The 24484-nt window shown below is 38.7% G+C and overlaps 2 protein-coding genes across 2 annotated transcripts in view; both read left to right on the forward strand.

The window, feature by feature from the left end:
- The window catches only part of LOC144638774 (WD repeat-containing protein 36-like), a 34849-nt gene that overhangs the window by 5123 nt on the left and 5242 nt on the right, over positions 1 to 24484 (forward strand). Inside the window, exons 6-19 of the mRNA XM_078498033.1 lie at positions 1179 to 1233; positions 1843 to 1975; positions 3250 to 3425; positions 4104 to 4224; positions 4989 to 5054; positions 5276 to 5356; positions 6374 to 6519; positions 12384 to 12498; positions 13261 to 13343; positions 13982 to 14064; positions 14874 to 14982; positions 16292 to 16371; positions 18265 to 18372; positions 19090 to 19193. Coding sequence (XP_078354159.1) covers positions 1179 to 1233; positions 1843 to 1975; positions 3250 to 3425; positions 4104 to 4224; positions 4989 to 5054; positions 5276 to 5356; positions 6374 to 6519; positions 12384 to 12498; positions 13261 to 13343; positions 13982 to 14064; positions 14874 to 14982; positions 16292 to 16371; positions 18265 to 18372; positions 19090 to 19193 — 1460 coding nt within the window. The remainder of the gene's footprint in view (positions 1 to 1178; positions 1234 to 1842; positions 1976 to 3249; positions 3426 to 4103; positions 4225 to 4988; positions 5055 to 5275; positions 5357 to 6373; positions 6520 to 12383; positions 12499 to 13260; positions 13344 to 13981; positions 14065 to 14873; positions 14983 to 16291; positions 16372 to 18264; positions 18373 to 19089; positions 19194 to 24484) is intronic.
- Positions 8924 to 9907, forward strand: LOC144638759 (QRFP-like peptide receptor). Its single transcript, XM_078498018.1, has one exon. The coding sequence runs from the start codon at positions 8924 to 8926 to the stop codon at positions 9905 to 9907; it is 984 nt and encodes a 327-aa protein (XP_078354144.1).

Below are 24484 nucleotides of genomic sequence, written 5' to 3' on the forward strand. Positions count from 1 at the left end.
GCAAAGCTAGACTTCCTGTGAAATTATTACTAATCATGCACTCAAAGGAGGAGAAGCCAGGAGCCAAGCGGCCCACACTGCCGGAGCTTATCCCGGTTTCCGTAGCATTAAGCGGCTAGGAATATTTCTACTCCCCCCTAAATGGGATGCTAGTCCATTGCAGGGTTCCCCCCCCCCAGCATTATGTCGTCGGTACCCATTTATACACCTGGGTGAAGAGAGGCACTATGAGAGGAAAGTGTCTTGCCCAAGAACACAACACAAGTGACCCCGGCCAGGGCTCGAACTCGGACCGCTTGATCCAGAGTCCGGCGCTCTAACCATTAGGCCACCTAGCCTCTCATAATCATGCACTCAGCTGAACATCAAAGAATTATTTAAGTCTGTCTATTGGCCAACTGAAAGTGGTTTACTATTAGCTACAGTCACTGATGAAAGTTGTTGGCACACCCATCCCCATTCTCCCACTCTGGCGACATTAGTGTGCCAACAATTATTTTTTTCATGATTGTAGGCAGGTACTAGTCCCAGGGGGGTACTCCGAAAAATGGCGGGGATGATCGAATGAAGGCAAAACTCAGGACCCAAAAAAATCCCTAACTCTTCCGACATTACCCAAAAAAATCCCTGGACCAAAAATAACCCCTAAAAAATCTCTTGTCAAATTACCCCTAAATTGCTAGGAGGGGCACTAACGTTCGTGTTTGTTTATTCATTATACCATAAATACGCCAAGGCCGTGCCAAATCACTTTAGTTTGTTTTTAATACCCAAAAAGATCCCATATTTGAATCAAGACACCCAAAAAAATACTTGCCAAATCTTCTTACCCAAAAAAATCCCAGAATCGAAAATTTCAAACCCAAAAAAATCCTTCGATCATCCCCGTCATTGACAAGCCGGAGTACCCCCCCCCCTGGGGTACTAGTCCAGGAGTGACTAGGATTATTGCTACAGGATGCCAACCCCGCTTGGCAACATTATTGTTACTGTAGGTTTCCCTAACATTTACACAGGGTGTGCTAGAACCAATTTATAATTTTTTTATAGGCAAATATTTTCCTCTTCAGGGATAAATTTTCTGTGTTTAATTTTTAAGAATTTCAGACTTACAAATGAAAGTTGTAAACTTGTTCTTTGTTGTTTAATTTTCATCTCTATCATTTTAATTGCCACAGCAAACTCATTTTTACATTTTCTGGATGGTCAGAGGCCATAACAGCAGTTGAACAAGTGAGTATTCTATTTTGCTACTTGGATGTGTGTAAAACTGCATTTGCCTTTAATGTCAAATTTATATCTACCGGTATATAAAAAAATCAGAATTTGTAAATTAAACTGCTGTTGGTAATTGCAAAAGTAATCTTGGTAATTTGGATAAATGGAAATTTTCTAAGACTATGTATGAAGAAACCACAATTTGGAAGAAACCAAGATAATTGAAAAGTCTTAGTCTGATAGTTGAAGTTCAGATAATCCAGATTTGACTATACCAGTTAAATTTACGATATAGTCTCCTCCACTGGTTTCAATCCTGGGCTTGGTCTTGGAGTTCCAATTCATTCCATCATGACCCTATCTACCATTGACAGTTCTTATTCGGCTGACCTCCTCCAGTTGTTTTAGAGAGTTGTCTTAATTTATACTTCTGGATAGAAAGAAGCACATTATTTTAGTTATAAAATCGGTTGTTTTAAATATTTTTTGTACCAATCCACCTTAAAACCTGATGAGAATCATGATATTCTATTACTGTTTTTTTATTTATTAATATATAAATAAATAAATTAGGGTTTTTATTACTGTTGATAGTGCGTTAATATTATTTTCTTGCATCCCCAGGCTCCTGCTGTTGACGTAGTGGGTGTCGGCTTACAGAGCGGAAAAATTATCCTTCATAACCTCAAGTTTGATGAAGTTGTTATGAGTTTTCATCAGGACTGGGGCCCAGTCACTGCTCTGACATTTAGAACAGGTATTGTTACTACAACTAAAGTCATGGTTTAAATCTGACTCCACAGAAAAGGATTGGAGTATTAACTCTGGTTTCTGTAGCAGAAAGTGACTAGGTTTATTGCTTCTCCCCCAGGAGGGGTGGTGAGCCCATCATTAGTTAGTCCCCAGCATTTGTAAACTTTCTCTGACAGATTGCCAGCAGAGCTGTGCTCTAGCAGAGCCTGTGTGTGTCAGACAACTTACTTTTGTCTTTGGGTGACTTGTATAACTTTCTTATCAGGGAAACATTTAAGGACTGGGTGCCCAAGATTTCTTACCGTAATGATTCGATTTAGCGCCCTCCTTCCAATAAGTGCCCCTTTTTGAATAAGCGCCCCCCTTCGAATGTGTTTTTGTTAATAAGCGCCCCCGTTCTAGCGAACGCCGCATTCTTCTTAAAGCCCCTATTCTCATAAGCGCCCCCATAATGGATGACTGCCCCAACTGAAGTCATCAACGTCGAATAGATAAACTCATGAACATTTACCGTACCGTTCATGTATATATTTACTGCTAAAATGAACAATCCTTTTAAAAGTAACCTAACTGTCAACAATTTTGTTACGTTACAGTTGGTGTTATTGTTAGTTATTTTAATATTTATTTAAGTTTTGCTTGGAACATTTGGTTGTTTCTTAAAAAATTAAATAAGCGCCCTGTCCCGAATAAGCGCCCTGTCTCAAATAAGCGCCCTCCCTTGAGGTACCAAAAGTAAATAAGCGCCCTGGGCGCTAAATCGAATCATTACGGTACATACATGTAAGAGCCTTCAGGCACCCTGCAATTATTATCTAGACTAAGAGCGCAGCTTTGACCACAAATGATTTTTATACTCCTGGTTGAAAAAAAGGCACTGCAAGAGTCAAGAGTCTTGCTCAAGTACTTAGTGATGCTGGCCAATGCCTCAAGTGCAGAACACCCAATCTGGAGTTACAGTCAAACCTGCCATAAGCTGACACCCTTGGGACACTATAAGTTAAAATTGTACAATGTAGTTTATGTGACTTTACCATGATAACATGTCTGCTTACAAGAGGTGTCTGCCTAGAGGGGGTATCCTTTATCCCAGGTTGGAATGTAGGTTTTTCCTGCGTCTGTGAATTTCATGTTTTGAAAAAGACCTGTTTTATATTAATCTTTGAAATAAATATCACATAGTCTAGATTTGATATCTAAATAGAATAACTAACTAAAAAGCAAATTTTGGTCTATGCTTTTTTATTTAGTTTTGTTTTATTTCTTTTTTTTTTGCAGATGGTAACCCTGTGATGGCATCAGCCAGCACAGAAGGTCATATTGCACTTTGGGACTTGGAAAAACGTCAGCTTGGTAGTACTTTGCGTGACGCTCACAATGGCTGTGTGTCTGGCATGAAATTCCTTGCAACACAACCTCTGCTAGTCACTAATGGTCCTGATAACTCTTTAAAGGTATTAATTAATTTTACTTCTAAATACTTCTAAGTATGGTTGTCTTTATCTTCATTTCTACATCATCTTAGAGGCACTCTTAAAAACTTTAAAAATTGAGGTAAAAGTACACTGTACGATTGAATCGCACTTCACAGAGAACTTTGGTATTTTGAACCTCACACATTTTCTCCCAAATTAGCTCAATCCATTCAGAAATATTGTTAGCCTATTTCTTAGGTCCTTATGGTTATTAAAGGTTATGATATATCTTAATAAATATCTTAATTCTCTCCAAAACTCATTCAGTGTAAATTGAAGTGCAGTATAAGAACCCTTATACCAACCATGTCATTTAAATGTTCATGACAGTATGACTTATGTTGTAGTGTCTATAAAAGTTAGACTAAGTTACTTGATTGTTGCTGAGTGTTTACAGGGCCCTCAGTGGTGGATTCAGTGTTCAGTGGGGCTTAAAAGGGGGACTTGCTTGAAAAACGGAGTGGGGGTAGTGGGGGGGGGGGGGAGGTCCTGGAGTGAAACGACAAGGTTTGCCCCAAGACATTTGTCAGGCATAAGGTGCATGGGGGTTTTCTTGGGCCCTTGAGTAAACCCTTCCAGGTTATCCTACCACTGGTCATTTAAACCCCAAGGGTGATCAATGTTGATTTTCCCCTTATAGTTATATTTATTTATCAGGTATGGATATTTGACCAGCCAGATGGGAGTGGTCGGCTTTTGAGGTCCCGCTCAAGTCACAGTGCCCCTCCTACGAAAATTCGCTTCTACGGCAGCCGTGGAGTTGACATTCTTAGTGCAGGTATTACTGTAAATTTATGATTATCTTTGCCGCTCCTTGTCCTTGTAGGGGACAGATGATTGAGTTTTAAGAAGTAAAAATATTTTTGAAGAAAATCAAGCCTTCAACATAAGAGCACATCTTGCAGATTGTAAATTGCCAAGTAAAGATTGTTCTGTATAAGAGGAGTAAAAAAGAAAAAAAAAATCGTAGAAATGAGATAGTTTTACTAACATTTTAATGGTTTGAGGGCTGTGACACAGTTTCTCAAAAAGAGATGTATGGGATTTTTGAACATGTTTTCTTCTAACAGCAGATTCCTGATTTCTTCAACTGGTTTAACCCCTTCTTGTCACATAAAAATACACAAAATGACCATGCTGCACGTTTTATTTAATAACTCAAAAGGTATTTACAGCAGTGAGGGTTTCAATATCTCATTTGAAAGGGCAGAAAATTTGCTTTCTAAGAGAAACACATCTGCTTCATGAAAACTTACCACGTCTCAAAAAACCAGTCACAAAATTTTAGCAAAACTGAAATAGTGCAGAAACACTCTCTTGTACAAATTTTGAGGTCTAAGAGAACATTTTCCTTGTTCTAAGATGAAAACTATCCTGAAAAGCTGATAAAAATCGACCGAATTTGAGTTATCTGGAGCTTAGCTTTGAGAAATCGAGGGTTTGATCTCAGATTCCAAAAATCAGAATTATTTATTTAGTTTGGGTTTTCCTGTATTAATTTTTAAATGTAAAACATAAATCATATATCCATTGTTTTTTGAGGTTTGGACAGGAGTTTGAGATATATATCAACCATCAAAGATGCGCGAAGCTGTGAATTATCTCAAGGTAATATTAACATTTATTTGCAACAATAACTGGCTAGCCTCCTACGCAGTTGTTTTTTTTTTGGCTCCTCAAGCGTTTCTCCCCCGGATAAATGCGTGACGAGCCCAAAAAACGACTGAGTAGGAGGCTAATAAATAGCATGCTACGTGGAAAAGTCATGTTACTGGTAACAACAAAGGGGTTTATTTACTACCGTATGTTTTAAAAATCTTTCATTTCAGGTTCGCTAACAAAGAAATCCAAGAATCGAGGTGTGCAGATGGAAGAGTTGAAGTTAGCACCTATCATTGACTTTGCTTCTGGTACGTAACAGCCGTGAATCTGCACATGACTTAAAAATTGTAACAGAGAAAGAAAGCCTGGAACTATACATTAAGCTGTAGTTATCGTGACTAGCTTAGAGTTTGTCACAATGTCAGTCACGCATTGTCACACTGCAGTAAAAAAAGACAATTATAGCAAACAACCATTTCGAGTTTAACCATTAAGATGGCTGTTGTCGAAAACGTTCTGCTTTTACTGTGAAACTTTAAGACAAAATTTTAATATTTTTACCACAAAGGATGATGGAGATTTCGCACCCAGTCGAGTTTACACCGTCTAAGTTCGCACCCACCGATCGCTAACGTAGTTACAATTTGCTCACGCTTTAAGAACGAGAAATATTCTAGGTCCTACATTAGATCAAACTGACGGTCGTGTTTGGAGCGAACGCAGTAAGTGCACTCTGGAAGTCGAGTGCGAAAAATAGTGGGTACTTCCAACCCGCACCCCACCCCACGCCCCCTCAGGCTACATTACTTGCAAAAAATTTCGGACACTTTTTATCTCATTTCGGAAAAATTTCGGACACTTTGCTGAAACATAGCTTAGGTAAATTTACGCCAAAAAACACGAGTTATTCTGAGAAAATGATAGTTCTACTGCACCCTCAAGATCTTACAGATGTAATACACAGACGCGAAATTTACACAAATACTATCAAGCCGTTACGTATCTCTCGAGCAGTGTCTCAACAAAAGTTCGTTCCATAAAAAAGGAAACCAAAAGCTCTGATTCGAGTTCCTTGGTAACAGCCTCCACTATCATTTCAAAACCCTTCACATCGGGTTTGTTTGTGTATTAAACACAGTTACACTGTACTGTAAATATTTCGGAAGCTTAAAATTTTGGACGGTTTTATTTTCGGACACTTTTTTGTAAGAAATTAAAATCGTCCAAAATTTTTTCCAAGTAATGTAAGTCAGTCACACCGACTAACATCGTGGATTGGTTTGTCAAGCATTACAAACAAAATGGATTTTTTTTTTCTTTTTCAGAGGAGGCTCGTGAGAGTGCATGGGACAACATAGTTACTTGTCACCAGGGAGATAATGAAGCCAGGACATGGAGCTTTCAGAGGAAGTGTATTGGTAAACATCACTTGAAGTCACACGCAGCTGATAACAAGGCCGGACCTGTTATGGTGTGTATAGGTTCTGTGTTCCCTTATAGAAAAAAGAATAAGTGGCCCTAGTTGTTCAAAGGATGGATATATCACTATTCAGTGGATTGCACAGTTTGTTTTGTCAACACTTATTCGCTGCATAGCGATTTATCAGTTGGATAGCGTTATTCACCCTTTGAACAACTGGGCCCTGGATACGCAACCTTGAACTTCTATGAGCAGCAGCCAGTAGATTGGAACTGTCCTAAATGAAACGAACGAACGAACGGACGAACGGACGGACCAACGCACGCACGCACGCACGCACGCACGAACGAACGAACGAACGAACGAACGAACGAACGAACGAACGAACGAACGAGACAACCCAAGGACGAATGAAGCCTTAGAATGAATCCTTTTTTGGAGTGTCTTAGGTGTTTAGCCTACACTAACAAAGCTTTCGTCTATAGACGACAAAACTAATGTAAGAGAAATGACTGTTAAAAGCGAAGTCAAGCTAGCTTAGCCTTACTTAATTTTCTTGGTTATTTTAACTTTTATGAACGGTGAGATCCACCAGCTCCCTCGTCAACCACGAAGTTGTTTTAATGCTGCACTGAAAATAAGAGTGCATCATATGAAAGGACAACAGATGTATCATGATTTCGCGAATGTGAATCTAGCAATCTCTTACTACCGGCCGGTAAATGCAAATATAACTGGATTTTATGTATTTCTGTTTTTTATGTGTCACCTCTTTACGGCAGAGTTACTTCAACATATAAATCGTTCTTTGTTTACTACGATGCCTGCGCCTGTAGGAGAAACGTCTTTTCTCAAAACTAATATTTGATATAAAGTCCTGTAGGAGAAACGTCTTTTCTCAAAACTAATATTTGATATAAAGTCCTGTAGGAGAAACGTCTTTTCTCAAAACTAATAAACGTCTTTCTCAAAACTAATATTTGATTTAAAGTCCTTTCTGTCATCAAACATGTTGTAGCATAAATGTCGTATCTTAGGTGACTCAGGTTTCGAGCAAGCCAGAATGAAGATTATTGAGCTTAAATCAATTCAACAAAAAGTTAATTACTTAAGATAGTATGCCTTCTACTCACCCTTAATGGGCTGTGCACTGCAGGAAATGCAGTAGTTAATAAGCTTTGAGGGGAGCCGAGAAACACAGGTGCAGAAAATTAACTACGCAAAAAGTATTGCGCTTTGTTTTAGCCAAATTTTTGTTTTATAAATAGGTTATCGTTTTAGCAATTGAGTGCGATAGAGCAGTGTGCGAAAGCAGCAGTAATCAACTGAAACATGAATGTTTGAATATATCTGCAACAATGTCATGTGCTCCTAAATTAAAACCCAGGACCAAATTTTGGAAGCATTTTCACATCATCTGAGGGTTCACCTAGAACTGTCGTCAAGAATGGTACTTTCTTTGCTTTTGAAACTTTATCATACTGTCATAAACCACAATAGCGGCTTTGTTAGTTGAATTTCAAATATTTTGCAGGGCAAAGAATACAAGCAACTACATGTAGCCAAATTCAATACGGTTTTCTCAATGCTTTAATTTAATGTAGCAATGTTTTAGTAGATAAAAAATTTGCATTTTGGGGTAATGTGCTCTGAAATGTTACTACAGTTGAATCCTGATAACTCGAACCTTCAAGGGAAATCGAAAAAGGTTCGAGATATCGGGAGTTCGAGTTATTGAGGGTAAAATGATTAGTAAGAAAATGTCCTGAAGGGGAATCGGAAAAGGTTCGAGTTAGCGGGAGTTCGAGTTACATCTTTTGTACATCTTTTGAGCACCGTCTCCTTACTGGCTAAATATTTTGCATGATACTTATCTAGAAGGCAGAGTCACGAACTAGTTGTTACAGATTTTTGCTCGGTGTTCGGAAACGTCTAATAAAGCTTTTTATGGCACAACACAGCTGAACACTTTAATTAACCTTTAAGTTAAAAAGACGCCGTGAATAATTACAGGCCAGAAGGATACTGCTATTGAATCAGGACAAGTAAGATAGCACCAATTATGCAAGTACAGATAGTCGGACCATCTTGAAGTTCTCGTAATTAAATGTTGCTATTTTTCTTGGACAGAAAAACAAACACAATTCACCTTTAAAAAGAGAACCTTCAATCTTGTACAATCTTCGAGGAGGTCCTTTTTAAATTAAAAGTTACCTTTTTAGACCTGAACTCGACGAATAGCAAATAGTTTTCCTTTATACAGACTACATCGTCATCGCCAGCGGTCAATAATGGGTGCCGAAAACAGTTCAAAAATAATCACTCAAACTTTTTATGTGTTCACTTCCAGAAGACCAAACAAACAGAGCAGCGTTTGCTCCTTGAGAAACCAAGCAAAAAGTAGCTAGTGTAAGACTGTATAATAACTCGATAACCAACTTTATTACCGGACCTAATGTCGACAATGTTGAACACAACGATGAATGAGACACTGACACAGTCTTCCACACAGTCATCAAGCTGTTACAATCCTACAGCGGCAAACATCGGACAAACCTTCGCTTACTGCTTGATCTTTGTTGTTTCGATGGCTGGAAACATTGTCATCGGAATAACTGTCTACAAGACGAAAGCCATGAGAAAACCTATCAACTTTTTAATTGTAAACATGGCCATGTCCGATCTGCTGTATCCGATTTTCCTGTTCCCGGTAGTAATAACCGAGTTGTACGTCGACTCCTGGCTGATCAGTGGTCCTCTTGGCCAGGTCTTATGTAGGCTAAATGTCTTCTTATTCAATGTCTCCAGTACTGTGTCTATTCAGAGCCTTGTTCTGATAGCAGTGGATCGATTTGGAGCTGTGGTATTTCCCCTCCGTTCCCGACTCATCAGTTCAAAGCTGTGTCCATTCTTCATTCTCGCCACTTGGATCATCGCGATGGCTATTCTCTCCCCTTTGCTCTTCGCCTTGAAACTTGTTGAACATCCAGGAAGGCTAGTGTGTGTAGAGCAGTGGAACGAAGTCTTTGGAGATTCCTTGTCTTATGCAAATTACATGTTAGCACTACTTGTTGTGAATCTTTTAATCCCGTTGGTGTTGATAACCTTACTTTACATTATAATCTATTTTAAGCTAAAGTCACAGACGATTCCAGGCGAGCAATCGGACAACGCGAGACAGCAGCGCGTGAAAAGGGAACGAAATGTGCTGAAGATGGCCATTGCTATTGTGCTAGGCTTTGCAGTATGCTGGGTTCCTTTCACTATTATTTTTACCCTGAGCATCTTTGTATCGGACATGTGGTCTTGTGGCCTCCAATACATCTGGTTGGTTTCCATGCTTTTGTCTCGCGCAAATTGTGCAATAAATCCTTGCATCTGCTTTCTTTTCAGTAAAAATTATCGCCAAAGTCTCAGGAATCTTCTAAGCTGCTTTTAAACACACCAGGGGTAAACAGGTCAAAATGAGTCAAATTTAAAGGAGCTTTGTTATACTTTGTCTGTGGCGATCGGTAGACGTAATTTCAGTAGAATGATTCATCCGATCTGAGATTATTAAACACTAAGCTTTGTTATGATTACTTTCAAATTGTAGAAAACCTCAAAATAATTGTTTTACAATGTAGAAATACAGCAATGGAGAAATAAAAAGCCAGAAATATCCAAGGATGGTTTCGACTGACCAAGATTAAGACGGATTACGAATGACAAAAATTTGCCAATTTTTTTAGATGCGCTGTCCGCGACGTAGCTCCTTTAAGGAGTACATGGATCGTAAAAACAATCAACTGAAAACGAGTCTCTCCACTGGTATTGACACTAGGTTGAATGACCAAAAGACAAGATGCTTGCAGCGGAGAATCAAAACGCGAAATACGATTATGTAGTGAATTGTTACAAATTTAAGGCAGAGACAGTCATGGGAACAAAAGCCAGTTGATGGCGACATCACTTCTCCGAGAAGTGACTGAGCCAACGATTTTCGTCCCAGAAGTTGCTAAGCAACATGACGTATTTGCACGCGCGATTGCTTTCGGAGAACTCGTGAGCGCTCGTGCTAGTTTTTGATTGGATGAAATAAATCGAAAATTCTTCGAGTGCTTCAACGAAGATTTGCCAAAACTGACATTTTTCCCCCGACTGGAGAGAAGCGCTTTTCCGTTTCGCCTTAAATAGTAATATATACAGACGTGCATTGGGAGTTTTGGTTGACCCAAAACTTGTAAATAATATTTATTGAAAATTAATTTGTATTTAATACAATTTATGCTTATGGTGTTTAACCGTTCTTTGGACATATAGGCTTTTCATGATCATGTTGCAGTCATTTACTAAACTGAAAAAATGGATTTCTTTAATTTATAGGCAGTTTCAGTCGACCTGAAAGTAGTTAAACATATTCATTTCAAAACTTTAGTTTGTATGTGATTCAATGTGCAATTGAGAAACGCTATGAAACGGTTTTCAACCGTTTCTTGGATACTGGCTATAAAATGACTTTGTAGATATTTTGTAAACTCCATTTGCAATTGTCTTTAATTAGGAAACAACAAAATGCGTAAAAAGTCAACACAGTTTTAAGTACTTAAATTTTTATTCCCATTCTGACGACACTAACACGAGCCTTTCAATGTGAAAGTTTATTGAGGTTCCGTCATTCAGTCATCTGATGCAAGCTGTCCAAAAAATAAAAGAAAAAAGCAAAGCAAGGAAGACGAGGACTGACCGACCTGGAATGACCTAATCTCCCGCCAAAACCTTTATACCGTATTTATTCAATTAAGCGCCCTGGGCGCTTATTAAATTTTTGGACCTTGAGAGTGGGCGCTTATTCGAGGTGGGCGCTTATTCGAGGCTGGGCGCTTATTAAATGTTCACCATTTCTCGCAAGTAGTAAGTTTATTTTACAACAAAACAATGAATAATAATAAAACGTGAAGATGTGCCAAAGCAAAATTTTAACATTTCATTGAAAGTTTCTGTAAAATACTAAGAAAACTCGGTCTTCGGGGAAGTTTCTTAGTAGTACTTAGTCAATTTCAATCTCAATTTCAATATTAATTAAAGTACTCCTCTTGTGCACTTCAGTATTTTTTGAAAGGGTATAGGTGGTGGGCGCTTATTCGAGGCTGGGCGCTTATTAACTTTTCCTGCCTATAGGGTGGGCGCTTATTCGAGGTGGGCGCTTATTCGAGGTTGGGCGCTTAATCGAATAAATACGGTATATTCCATGAACATCCCATAACATTAAACAGCCCGGGAACCTCTCAATCGTGCCGTCAGAATATTAATTTCTAACTTATTCATGCCATTCAAACGTCAGAAATGAGATTTTCCGCAGCCATTCTCTCAAGCTTCGGGCTCCTTTTTGTCTCGTGTCACGTGACACGAGAAGTCCAGGGAAGTTTAGTGCATTCCCGTGTTACCATTCCAGAGAGTCTTCTATCTTGGTTTATAAACTACGGAATTCGCATTCCAATAATTGTATCTTTGTGGTCTAGAAGGATTTTTTTTGTGTGGTGCAGTGGTGAAGGTGCTCGCTCATAAAAAATTAAATAAGTGGGGCGAGTTTGATACAGACCAGGTACCAATGTCAAACTTTAGTACTAGTCGCCCTGTGATGAATAGCGAAGCGTGCGAGGTCTAAAAATAGAATGCAAATAAATATACCCCCACGAGGCTCAGAAAACATCAGCGTATTCTGAGAGAAATAAAAGGAATCAAGGCGAAGTTTCCGTTTTATTAAAATGTTTTAGATACACCGGCTGTCTTAGAAAGTGTTTTAGGAATATCGTCCGCCATTTCAGTTTGTTTGTTTGTCTGAGTCTTGTCTGAGTCGTGACGTCACTCGCGCGCTTCGCTAACGTGAAAGATAATTATACACGTCATGTACACTGTCACGATTTGATCCACAGACTACAGCCATGAGTTCTTGTGGGAACTTTGCCATCACTGGTGACGCCCATGGTCACGTGGATATGTTTAACATTCAATCAGGGATTCACAGGGGATGTCTGGGGACACCAAAAGGTTAGTAGACGTTACAACGTTTCCTTTTTTTCTTCCTTGGTGCATAAAATTTTTGTGGATCAACCCGGTATGGCAAATCGTTGGTAACCTACTGTTTCGAGGATCGTTGAAGAGCATTGTAAATTGTTCCCAGACAAAACTCAAGATCGCTGATAACAGCAAAAAAACTGGTTTGTCTCACGATGTTGACTTTTGAACACTTCACTTACACCGATAAATAAACGGCAAGTCAATTTTCGTAACACCCACGCTTAACCCTAAATACCTAACTATTGCAATAATGTTGACAGTGTAAAGAAATGACGTATTGTATACCGAAAAAGTCCAGTTATAAGCCCCCTCCCCCCGCTTAAAGACCCCCCTGGTTATAGGCCTATCTACCTGGAAACAAAACAATACTCCAGGTTATCAGCCCCCCCCCCCCAGATATAAGCCCCGTTCTGCTGGATAACAGTACTGAACATGGCTAAATGTTGGTTTATTATGACTTTTTGTAACTTAAAAACGTATTTCGATCAACACTGCCGTTTTAAAACGTTTTTTTGAGTTCCACTTATAAGCCCCCTCCCCTCCCCGATATTTGCCCCCCCCCCCCCCCCGCTATAAGCCCACCCTCGAATGTCAACGTTGTATTTGAGATTCTTGGGGAACAAAACAGAATTTTAGTGTTAAATGTTGGCAATGTTAATAAAATTGGCTATATCGTAGGTAATGCATTATCGTTATTTTCCCGCGCATATATTCTACTCATTTTGATTTCAGCTCATAATGGTCACGTGAGGGGCCTGGCTATTGACAACATCAATCAACAAGTCATTACTGCGGGCGCAGATTGTCATCTAAAGGTACATCATAGTTAGTGTTTTATGAAGAGAATCACGTGCAACTAAATTTGCTGAAATGGCATAAGCAGCCAGTAAAACAACGAATATCAGTTTTGTTATTGTGTTAAGCGCGTTTTGTTTTGAGATAATCTACCCTATATAGGAGCATCTAACCTGACCTACTTTTGTTTGTTTCTGGTTTTATGTACGTTACCTCAAGATAGCCGTACTAGGAGCAGGTCATACTACGTACAGTAAAATAAAGTTAAGTCTGTGTTTGAGCCTGGTGGCCCATAAGGCTGGAGCTTATCACGGTTTCAATAACACGAAGCAACTAGGATTATTCCATTTCCACCTGGATGGGATGCTAGTCTATCGCAGGGTTCCCCCCCCCCCCCAGCATTAATTCGCAGGTACCCATTTTTACACCTGGACGTAGAGAGGTGCCCGCTAAATAAGGGTTTTATTTGCAGTATTATACTGGCAGTAATTTCGGGACTTCGATAACTGGCCGCTCAATAGGGATAAGACTGTATAACCAACTGAACTTCTTTGGGCCAAAAAGAAACGTTTTACGAGGTGATCGCAAGGCGGGCATCGCAGTTCTGTATGTGCAAATGTATTATACCTAATTTGCGATTCACTTTTTTTTCTTTCAGTTCTGGAATTTTAAAGCTCGAAAACTACTTCAGACGTTGACGTTTGAAGTTCCCATCACACAAATCTTATTACACAGAGAAAGGTATGACCTGGGCTACTTACAAGTTATTTCCCGCACTTAACTGTAACTGGGCTGCGTCTTATTACATTGTTGCGACACAGTACATCACTCCCTCGAAAACTGGGCGAAATTCTGTCTCCTGGAAATTGTCTGAGCCTGCGATTTTCATTGTCGACGTTTCTTGGCATTTTGTGACCATGCAATTGATTAAATTTATATCATCTTGTTTTGATTTACGTAACAAAATACTATCAATGTAATTAATTTTATATGAATCATTTTTGTTTTTTTACTATATATTATTATTTTATTATTTTTATTATTATTATTACTAAATAAGTTTACGCTTTTGCAATATTGTAACAAATTTACAGTCATGCAAATAAAGCTTGTTGTTGTTGTTGTTGTTGTTGTTGGCAACATGATGTATCTTTATTTCGTCATGCTGGAATGACACTTGATTGGATAATAGGAATGGGAAACCCTTTTAGTGGCCCAATTAAGATTTGCCCAAAACGAGACACGTTCTTCCGCGACTGCAAAATCTTAATGTCATATTTGCTCGATTAAGCATCCAAATAAAAATCATGAAATTTGAGTTAAACTTCAGTTTCCTCCGTCTCATACGAAGCGGTGAAAATGAATGTACTAAGTAAAAGAAGGCGGCATTACTCCAGAATTTTTGCCAAACATAAAATGGTATGATATTAAAATTGAATTAATCATGTAGGCTAGTAATGGAAACAGAAAGTTAATGTAAGAGTCGTGGGTCAAGGAAATTTGGAATTTCCAATTTAAATCTTTTGCCTATTTTTGTTGTGTTTTCGCAGTTCCTTGCTTGCCGTTGCTTTGGACGATTTCGAAATCCATGTTGTAGATATAGATATGCGACGAATTGTTAGAATATTCCGTGGACATACAAACAGGATAACTGACATGGTAAGTGAAAGATAAGACACGTATAGTGAATTACTAACAAGTCATATGTAGGGACTGGTACCTAGTGCATAGTGCATAGCTGCTTCCTCCTCGTTACGAGGCTTGTGAGCTGGGCAAAAGTAAGGACATCTGCATAGCTAAGGAATGGATATATTATAAGCAGGGCCCTTTTCTGGACCAATTCTAGCTTGTCAGAGAGGAAAGATGGTATATCCTGCCACACCTGTGCACTGTACTCTAAAAAAGAGGTCATATCGTAGTTAAGTACACTTAAAGGATCAGACTTCTAGCTTCTACTGTTTTTCTTAATATTCGCAACGAGAAAAGGCGCTTTGAGGCCTTCTTGAAGATGTAATCAATTTGATTGTGCCATCTAAGGTCATTTCTTATATGTACTCCGAGAAATTTATAAGTGTGTGACACGTTCTTCAACGTTATTGCCAAGAGTAATAAGTGATAATACAAAATTATGGTTATACATGAAGTTGACTAACATTTCGTAATACAAATAATGTATACAAATAATGTAAGGTTACTAAGCCAGGCGCGGTAACCTAAGGCTAAAGTCGTTGTAACTTTAGTCCATTTGCCACTTTAGAAACGAGGAGAAAACTGGGGCGAGTCTCGTCTCGTTTGTTGATGCAAAATTCCAAATTCACTTTCGTGTCTGCGGTTATCCCTAAGTAGTGGTTTCACAATCACAAAACTGTTAAGACGGAATTGCAAACTTCTGTGTTACTGTTTCAAATATCGTTTCAAAAGAAATCACTTCTAACAACACCAAACATCGAAAACAAATTTCGAAGTTCCAACAAAAAAGCTACACTTTAGATTTTACCTATAGTTTACACGGTTCTTGTGAACTTTGAAATTCATTTTCTCAGGCTCTGATAAGAAATTGTTGTTGGTGTTATCACATATAATTACTTAAATCTTTAGCTTTTAAAAAAGGGTAGAAAATGACGCAATAGGATTTACGTTATTTTGGTACTTGATTTTTGTCCAACTCAAATTAATATTACTCGATTTCAATGGATTCCGTCTTAAAAGTTTTCTTTTTGGTCTTTGACCCAGTTTCCTCGCTAATTAAGCTTCAAAGCGAGTTCAAAAGCAAGTTATTTGCAGCTCTCCCCAACTCCCTATTTTTTCATTCAGCTCGGCCACCCAAAAGGCAAACCCTACAAGCTTATTCCACTAGTTTCAGGCAAATAAAATCAGAGTTTTGCTGTCAGAAGCTTAACTACAGTTCTAGCAGTTCTCCCGTGATAACAAGCGTGGTAATTATTGCTAATTCCGTTTTGTTATTCAGACCTTTAGCCCAGACTCCCGCTGGCTAATCACGTCGTCGATGGATTCGAGTGTGAGGACCTGGAATCTACCAGCCGCCAGGTAAGGAAGTCACTCTGTTAGTTGTACGTTAATAAGTGACGGTAATATAATGTGAAAGGGGAATTATTGACTCTGTAGTTTGAGAGTTTATTCAGTGGAACCCCTCCTTACGACAGGCTGGTTAATATGCCACTTGGTTAATACCGTCACTTTATTTTATCAGTTCAGAACAAAATCTTAGTCAATTTCCTATGTAAAGCCAGTTATATGACCGCTTTGTTAATACGACCAACTACAAGCCTTAGTTGTCTTTAATAAGTGAACAAAGTGCTATAGGACAACTCAAAATGTCTGATGAGGTAACTCCCCTGAAGAAAGATTAATAAAATTCTGTTAATTTACATTATAACATAGCTAGCAGGGCCGCACAATTAAGTTCAGTATACGTAAGCGTGCACAAAATGCAATAGCGCACGCTGATAGCGTGAGCAAATCACTTCCCCCGAATTTTTTTTTCTCTCGCGCGAATTTTTTTCCACCGGCAATGTTTTACAACAATTAGTTTGTGCTTTCAGCTGTGCACTATCGAGTCATTGATGCACTTGGGAAGTTTGGAGAGCACTCAAGAAGCTAGAGTTCCTTCTTTTAACCCCCTGTAGCAACTCTTACGCTTTTTTCTGCTCTCCAAACTTCACGCGTGCACCATTAAAACAATAGAGTGTTTCTGTCATGGAACTATCGGTCTGATAGTCGCCCCTTGGAAATTTTATGTTCTTAAAACTAGCATATTAGCCCGAGAAGCGAAGTTTCTCGGGCTAATATTAGTTTTAAAAACATCAAATTTCCGCGGGGCAACTATCAGCCGATAGTTCCTCGACAGAAACACTCTATTGTTTTTAAAGTGTACGCTACAGCATGAAACAATTGTTAGATAAAATGCTTCAGCTGTGTTCTCTGTGGTGCAAGCAGGAGTCGGGATCAAAATTTAATTATACCTTTGAGGACATCATTTATAAGGGATTAGTACCATTATCATAATTTGAATCTACCCGTTAATACGGCAACATTTTTATGGTCCAACGGTGGTTTAACGAGGTTTCACTGTTTGACTTAATGTAAACACTATTTCGTAACATATGTTTTTGAACATGACTAAATATTATAAAGATGAAATGTTCCTTTGTCGCGAGCGTCCCCGCCGACAGAATTCAAACCTCCCAGATACCGATTGGGCGCTCTAACCACTAAGATACGAGATACTCCTGGTGAGCTGGGCTATTTATTAGGTTTATATGTATATGACACGCGTCCTGCATACTGCTAGAATCAACAATGTCAAAAGCATTATGTGCATAATAAATAATACAAGATGGTATATTTTTAGCTCGGTGAATAAATGATACATTTTTGTCACGAGCGTGGGACAAAGAAAAAATCTGAGTCCGCGACAGGATTCTAATGTTCTACGTGAAACAAAGGAATAAAGATGGTTTCCGCTCACCATTCGAGCAATAAAGGCAAAAATTAAGTTACCAAAGAGAACTCGTAGCATGGCAACAGTTTGAGTACAGCTAACAAAAACTTATGGAAACTTTACCACTCAAGCTGACCCCGCGAGAGCAAAATGGATTTGAAGTCATCCATATTTCAATTAAAACGGACATTTCACGTCAGTTTAAAACAAAATAACGCGCGTTTTAAGCATTTTTACAAGGTTTGACATTACCTTCTTCGAGAATGCTTAAGAATTTAATCGTAGGGTCACTTAGAAAAATGGATTACGGTGAGATGTTTCAAATAGTATATAAAATGCTACCATGCTACCGTGCTATAAGTAGAATTTTTGTAATTAATTTTTGCACTTATTGCTTGAACTTTCAGCGGAATCCGTCTTAATATGTCGTGATAAAGCAGATAACGCTCACTCTAATATCAATGCCGTTGTTTGTCCAGACTTATAGATTGTTTTCTAGTGGAGTCACCAGTGACCAGTTTGGCCATTTCTCCAATAGCAGACTTTCTCGTCACTACACATGTAGACGATCTTGGCGTGTATTTATGGTAAGTAACATTCTGTAAAATTCCGAGAATAGTACCCCTCCCCACCTGAAAATAGTCCTCTAATGAGGTCCATTGCCAGATTTTAGTGTGGCGGCTTTATTTTAGCTAATGTATGCCTTGCTTAGCAGTTTATGGAATACCCCAGGCTCCGGTAATAAACCACATATAAGAGCATAGTTTGTTTTGCCAACACTTATCCACTGGATGGTGATTTATCCGGTGGATAGCGTTTTCCATCAACCGATGCCTGGTGGGTAAAGAAAATGGCAACTGAAAGTAACTCAGAGACATGTATGTCTCGAGATACTACTTTGAAGTAACAGGTCAAAACACTTAAAACACGAAAAAGAGAGTTAAAAATACCACGCGCAGCACAGTATTTTTGACGAATTTCGAGGTATTTGGAAATGTGTCGAAACACTCTCGAGTGTTTTATATATTTTCTCAATCGAAACTCAAACTAATAGTTCTAATGAGAAACAGAAATCAAATCTAAAAAATCTATGCTAACTAATATCAGATATCTAAACCACCATCACGGTTATGATTTTCTTTGCTTTTCCAAACACGTCGAATTTCTTCCAAACTTCTCCACGACGCGTCGTATTTTCAATTCCCTTCTGGGTATTTGGAAATGTGACAAAACACTGTCTCTTGTGTTTGAGATATATTTTTTTGCTGAAATATCACCAATGTGTTTTTCTTGTTACACGGCAGGTCCAATAAAACACTGTACGATGATGTATCATTAATTCCACTTCCTGCGGATTATCAGCCAACTGTTGAACGACTCCCTGGTACAGGAACAGGGCTTGACAAAGGTAAGACGAGGGGACCGATTATGCGTGTAACATGACGTGAACAATGGCTGTCGGCGCGTTTGTCAGGTTTTTTAAAAACTGGATACTGGCAAACTGTTTTTGCAACCTAACGAAATGCTGCTTGATAAACACGTGGTTTGTACTGGTCCTGGAAATTCTGTGAATTCCTGGAGTTTCTGCCAAGTCCTGGAAATTGATCTATTTTTTCAACGCCCCACCCTAGGCTTTGGTAGATTGTGCTCCTAAAAGTGGCATGTTATGCTACTAGCAGTGCTCAAAATTTTGCCAAATTATGCAAAAATTATGCCAGAATTCCCAAATTATGCTTCTGATTTCCGAAATTATGATCACAAAATGACGTCGATTCTGTACATAGAGGTGCGCAATAACGACACCAAATTATGATGTTTTTCAAATAAACTGTTGTTGTAAATTTATTTGTTTTTTATGGCAGTTTGTCACGGCCGTCAGCTGTCCAAATTAGCTGCTCGCATCTCTGAACCGTTTGTAAAATGCCTCCAACGACTTAACAATCACAATTGTATAGCTAAAACACGCATTGCAAGAACAAACTACCTAAATTTCATTTATTTCTTTAGAAAGTACACCATATTTACTAAATTGTATGAATTTATGCTCCAAAAAGTGCTAAAAATTGCTAATTATGCCGTGGCAGTGCTCGTTTCACAAATTATGCTTTTTAGCTCCAATTATGCCAAAAATTATGCTAGCACAATCTACCAAAGCCTACCCCACCCAGGGGGTATCTATTCATTGCTTTGTTTAGAATATAAAGCATTTTGAAATTTGTGATGTCCCGGATGAACTTGTTTCTAACTGTCACAAAAAGGATATTTTTTATTTTTATTTCAGACGTGATGATAATTTAGAAGTGATATAAAAAATAATTTTAAGTGAAAGTGAATAATATTAACGTAGATTCTACTTTACTTGCCATATTTGTGCCCCAAAGAGGGACACAAACATGGCGACTGCATGCTAAATACTGCAACTTTATCAAAAATTATTTTTGCAATAACTCGGTTGTGAAAAACGTTACAGAGCTATAATTTTGACAAAACATTTATTTCTGCCTACTCGATAATCTCACAGTTTTCTGATGTTTTCATAAAAACAAATAACAATTTTGTAACACTAATGAAAACCACCAATTCTAACGCGCCTTGAGTCTTCGATGATCTACACGAATCCTGGGAAAATCCAGAAAAATTATTCCAGAAAAAAACCACCAACATGGTCACTATTGTGGTTAAGGCACAGGCAGCCCAGGCTCTGGCTTAGTTAATTTTCATTTTTTTTTTTCATGAAATCGCTAAAATTGCTAAATTAAGCTGTTGGTAAAAATACGGAGTCTTAACCACAGGCAGCCCAGGCTCTGGCTTCGTTAATAATTTGCAACGTTCGTTGTCGGTTCGACTCCAGCGATCGAAAAATATCCTCCATAAATCGATGAATTTGAGATCTTTCGTTCCTTAATTTCAATAAACTGTAAGCCAGATAAATAAAGATCACTTACCTATTGTCGATTGTGTGTTATTGTGTGATTTTATGGGGTTTTGGGACGTTTATTCCTCACTTGCCGCTGACGCCCTCTACTAATACCAAAGAAAAACCCCACCAAATCACACAATAACGCACAATCGACAATAGGTAAGTGATCTTTATTTATCTGTCTTACAGTTTATTGAAATTAAGAAACGAAAGATCTCAAATTCATCGATTTATGGAGTATATTTTTCGATCGCTTGAGTCGAACCGACAACGACCGTTGCAAATTATTAACGAAGCCAGAGCCTGGGCTGCCTGTGGTTAAGGCTACGTATTTTTACCAACAGCTTAATTTACCGATTTTAACGATTTCATGAAAGAAAAATGGAAAAAAATAGTGTAATTATTATCATTTAATATTATTAAATTCTTCAAGGTCTGGACCAATCCAGTTATTATACAAAACCTTGGTTGGTTTGCTGCCTTCACAAAATTTCACATTTGACAGAAGGTTTGCATTCCCTTGGATGTTTTTGTTCTCATTTCGGCGGCCATGTTGCCATGTTGACTCTTTGATGTGGTTGGCTCCGCCATCTGTTTGCTCTTCCCCCAATCCACTGCGGTGTAATGGATCGAAGCAAAACGCTTCGTATTCACTTCCCGCTTTCATCATTACTTCGGTTGGTATACAACCTGGAGGATTTGGGACACATTGATAGTGCGGCGCTCTTATCTTTTTTGTAACTTCCAAATCGCCGAAGTGATTTGCTCTCACAGACGAGCTCGACAGCGTTTCTGTTAACTCGTCTGAGCGCAAACCAAGTTTCCTTCGCAGACGACTGAAAAATCCAGCTCGGGATTTGTGTTTTACGCTCTCTGTTTGTTTCTCGGGTAAATGTTGTAATTCTTCATTGCGCGCCGAAAGATTATCATTTTCCTCAGAATGATCGTCAAAAACAGTTTGGGAAGTACCAGAGTGAGATGACAAAGCGCGTCCCTCGTCGGATACTTCATTAAACGATGCAACGAAATCAGCTCTGTTCATGTTGTGACTCGTGCTATAGCTAACTACGAGTGTTGCGAGATGCAATCCTCTAAGTTTGCCAGTGCCAAATCATTTTGCGTTTGACTTTGTTGTTTTCCCGTACTAATTAATTAGTTGCAGTAAAATTTTGTCACCTAAAACAAAAGAGATGTTAACTTTTAACGTATAAAGGGGGGTTGGGGTTGTGAGGGGGGGGGGGGGGAGTTAATGCCATTATTCCCTTTCTGTGGGTTTATGTACGGCGTGCAAATATGTCGCAATAGTATAGTGATACTGTTGATATGAAACGATTTCTGTCAAAAATGAATTTTCCAATATTTGAGAATTAAAAATTTAAGATACTTCTATTTTGACGGTTGTTGTCGTTTTACCTATTCGTGTACGGACAACTTATATTGCGAAGTACACATAGTACAGAACATAAATTCGGTTAAACATCAACGCTAGAAGGGAATGAGTTTAGGAAGAGAGCGACGGAAGGGGGGCATTGGGGGAATCGTGCCTGTGGGGGTGGGATTGGGGAGGGGGCGAAGATATTATAAACTGCTTTCATTAGTTAAAATCCACCGATTCTTTCATGTGCTGGTTTATGATCACTTTGAACGAGTTGTAAAACTGCGCAAAATCAGGGAGCCGAGGAAATTACTTTGTTATACTTGGGCAACCCCCGAGTAAATTTCATGTGGATTTCGCGGTTGAATTCAACCATCTGCCAAAAATCCTCTATATTTTCAATCTCTCGAGATATCGATACGCCAAGCGCGTATAAGTAAAGTCGCTAACCTCGCGCGCGAATCTCGCAATAACGCTGGAATTTTCATACTCGTTCTTGGGCATTTTTGATACGCTGCGTTCTGCCCAACGAACTCACAATAAATTCGCACTGTTTTCTTGTCTAAATTGGCTGAAACAAATACCTTCGTTTGCAGTAGTGGGTTCGGATAAAATCTTGTCGATTTGTTGAAAAATAGGTGGTTGTGAAAGTTATGTTCAGGGGTTCGCTGAAAAAAAAAATCATTTCCCATTTATTTAACTTTAAATCAGAAATATCATAAATAAGTCAATTCACGGCTCACGAAAAAAACTGTTACCACCTTACATCTTCAACCTTAAGGATTAGAAGTCTACCAACAAACGTTTTGATAATGAGTACGCTAGTTTTCTTTGCCGCGAAAGGAACGTGTCTAATTTTTCAGGTTCTTTGAATTTCGCAGTAATTATTTGGCATGTTGTTTTCTGATGGTCAAATGACGTCAGTCAGACCAATGACGTCATTGAGTGTTTTTCCCTGACCCTAATTAGTTCTGTAATTAACTGTAATTAGATGTCGTTAGTGTTAATTAACTGAATGGTTGTTTATCTCCTAATTATGATGGCAAACGCTAAATTAACCCTTTATTTAATTTGTTTATAGCGGCTACGATCGACCCGTAAATTAACTGCTATTAATAACTTAAAAACGTCACATCTGGTTTTGAATTATCTGCTCCACAGTAGAAATATTCCATGAGATATGGACCTGTGAAAAATCATCCAACTTCCATCATAACCATAAAACTTTGCACGGTAAAAACATTATGCGTGTTATCTTCATTTTCACGCGAGAAAATATAAACTGATTTGGGTCAGTAAAGTGAAATTTAAGCGAATGGATGGAATGCAAATAAAATTCATATCCAATCAGATAATGAATTAATACAATTTGTAAGTTTCTTAAGACAGGATTTGAAAAATTAATCTGTTTTTGTTTTTAACAGTAATTACATGAAAGCTAGTTCAAAACAAACTGTTCAAAACAAACTGTTCAAAACAGACTGTTTTAAAAGGAAACTGCTCATTTGAAATCATTGCCACTGCTGCTTTAACAACAAGTCATGGCAAACGTGGGTAGGCATAAAATCCAACCATCTGTTGCATGGGAGGATAAAAATTCATGTGCTGCAGCAGAACATGAAATTTCAAAGAATTCTTCATCGTACAATGGCAGCGAAGCTCACAGCAATGACGACCAAATTGACACGCTGTTGGCTCTACATGACGAACTGGAGACAATCACAGCAGAATTAGATTCGCCATCAGTTCAGTCAGGGCTCCACGAGGGACTGGTATCCGAAGGAGCGCTGCGGAAACGTTGTCAATGGTTTGATGACACGCCGGATGCTGCTAACGCTGATATGGCGTCTTCCTCTCAGGAAAAGCGCTCAGCTGCTCTTTCTCCCAAGCAGATCTGTAGCCGACTAAGAGGGCAACGACACAAATCTTCGTCGTTTGTCCACAACCTCAGAGATGATGAAGAACTCGAGTCTGATTGTTCTAACAGATTTTCACCTACTGCACCTCGCGAAGCTCGCCCAACTCTAGTTCCTATTTGCCTTCCTCCCGGATGTATTCCTTCCGATGTGATCGTTCAAGTACCTGAAAAATCCACGCAGTCAAAGCAAGAAGCGACGGCCATTGTAATGGTTGACTCGCAATTGGAAGTTGATCCGTGGATCATTGACATTTGTGATCAAGCTTTGACCCAAGAGAATCCATCTCAACCTAATTTGATCTCTGCCCGTTTTTCGTCGCCTCCAACTGTTGTTCATGATCTAGAGGAAGATATTTCGCCAGAAAACAACCTTCGCGCGAACGCCGTGCTTAACAAGTTTCTGCAGAATCAAAGGGTAGTTTATCGTCGAAATGCGATTTGTGAGGAGTTAGAGATGAACACAGGCTTTGTTAAAATTAACGGAGC

Source organism: Oculina patagonica, chromosome 14, assembly GCF_052425735.1.
Source record: "Oculina patagonica isolate OP01 chromosome 14, crgOcupat, whole genome shotgun sequence".
Lineage (NCBI taxonomy): Eukaryota > Metazoa > Cnidaria > Anthozoa > Scleractinia > Oculinidae > Oculina > Oculina patagonica.

Coding starts and splice junctions, on each gene's coding strand:
- LOC144638759 (XM_078498018.1), top strand. CDS start 8,924: ATGTCGACAATGTTGAACACAACGATGAATGAGACACTGACACAGTCT.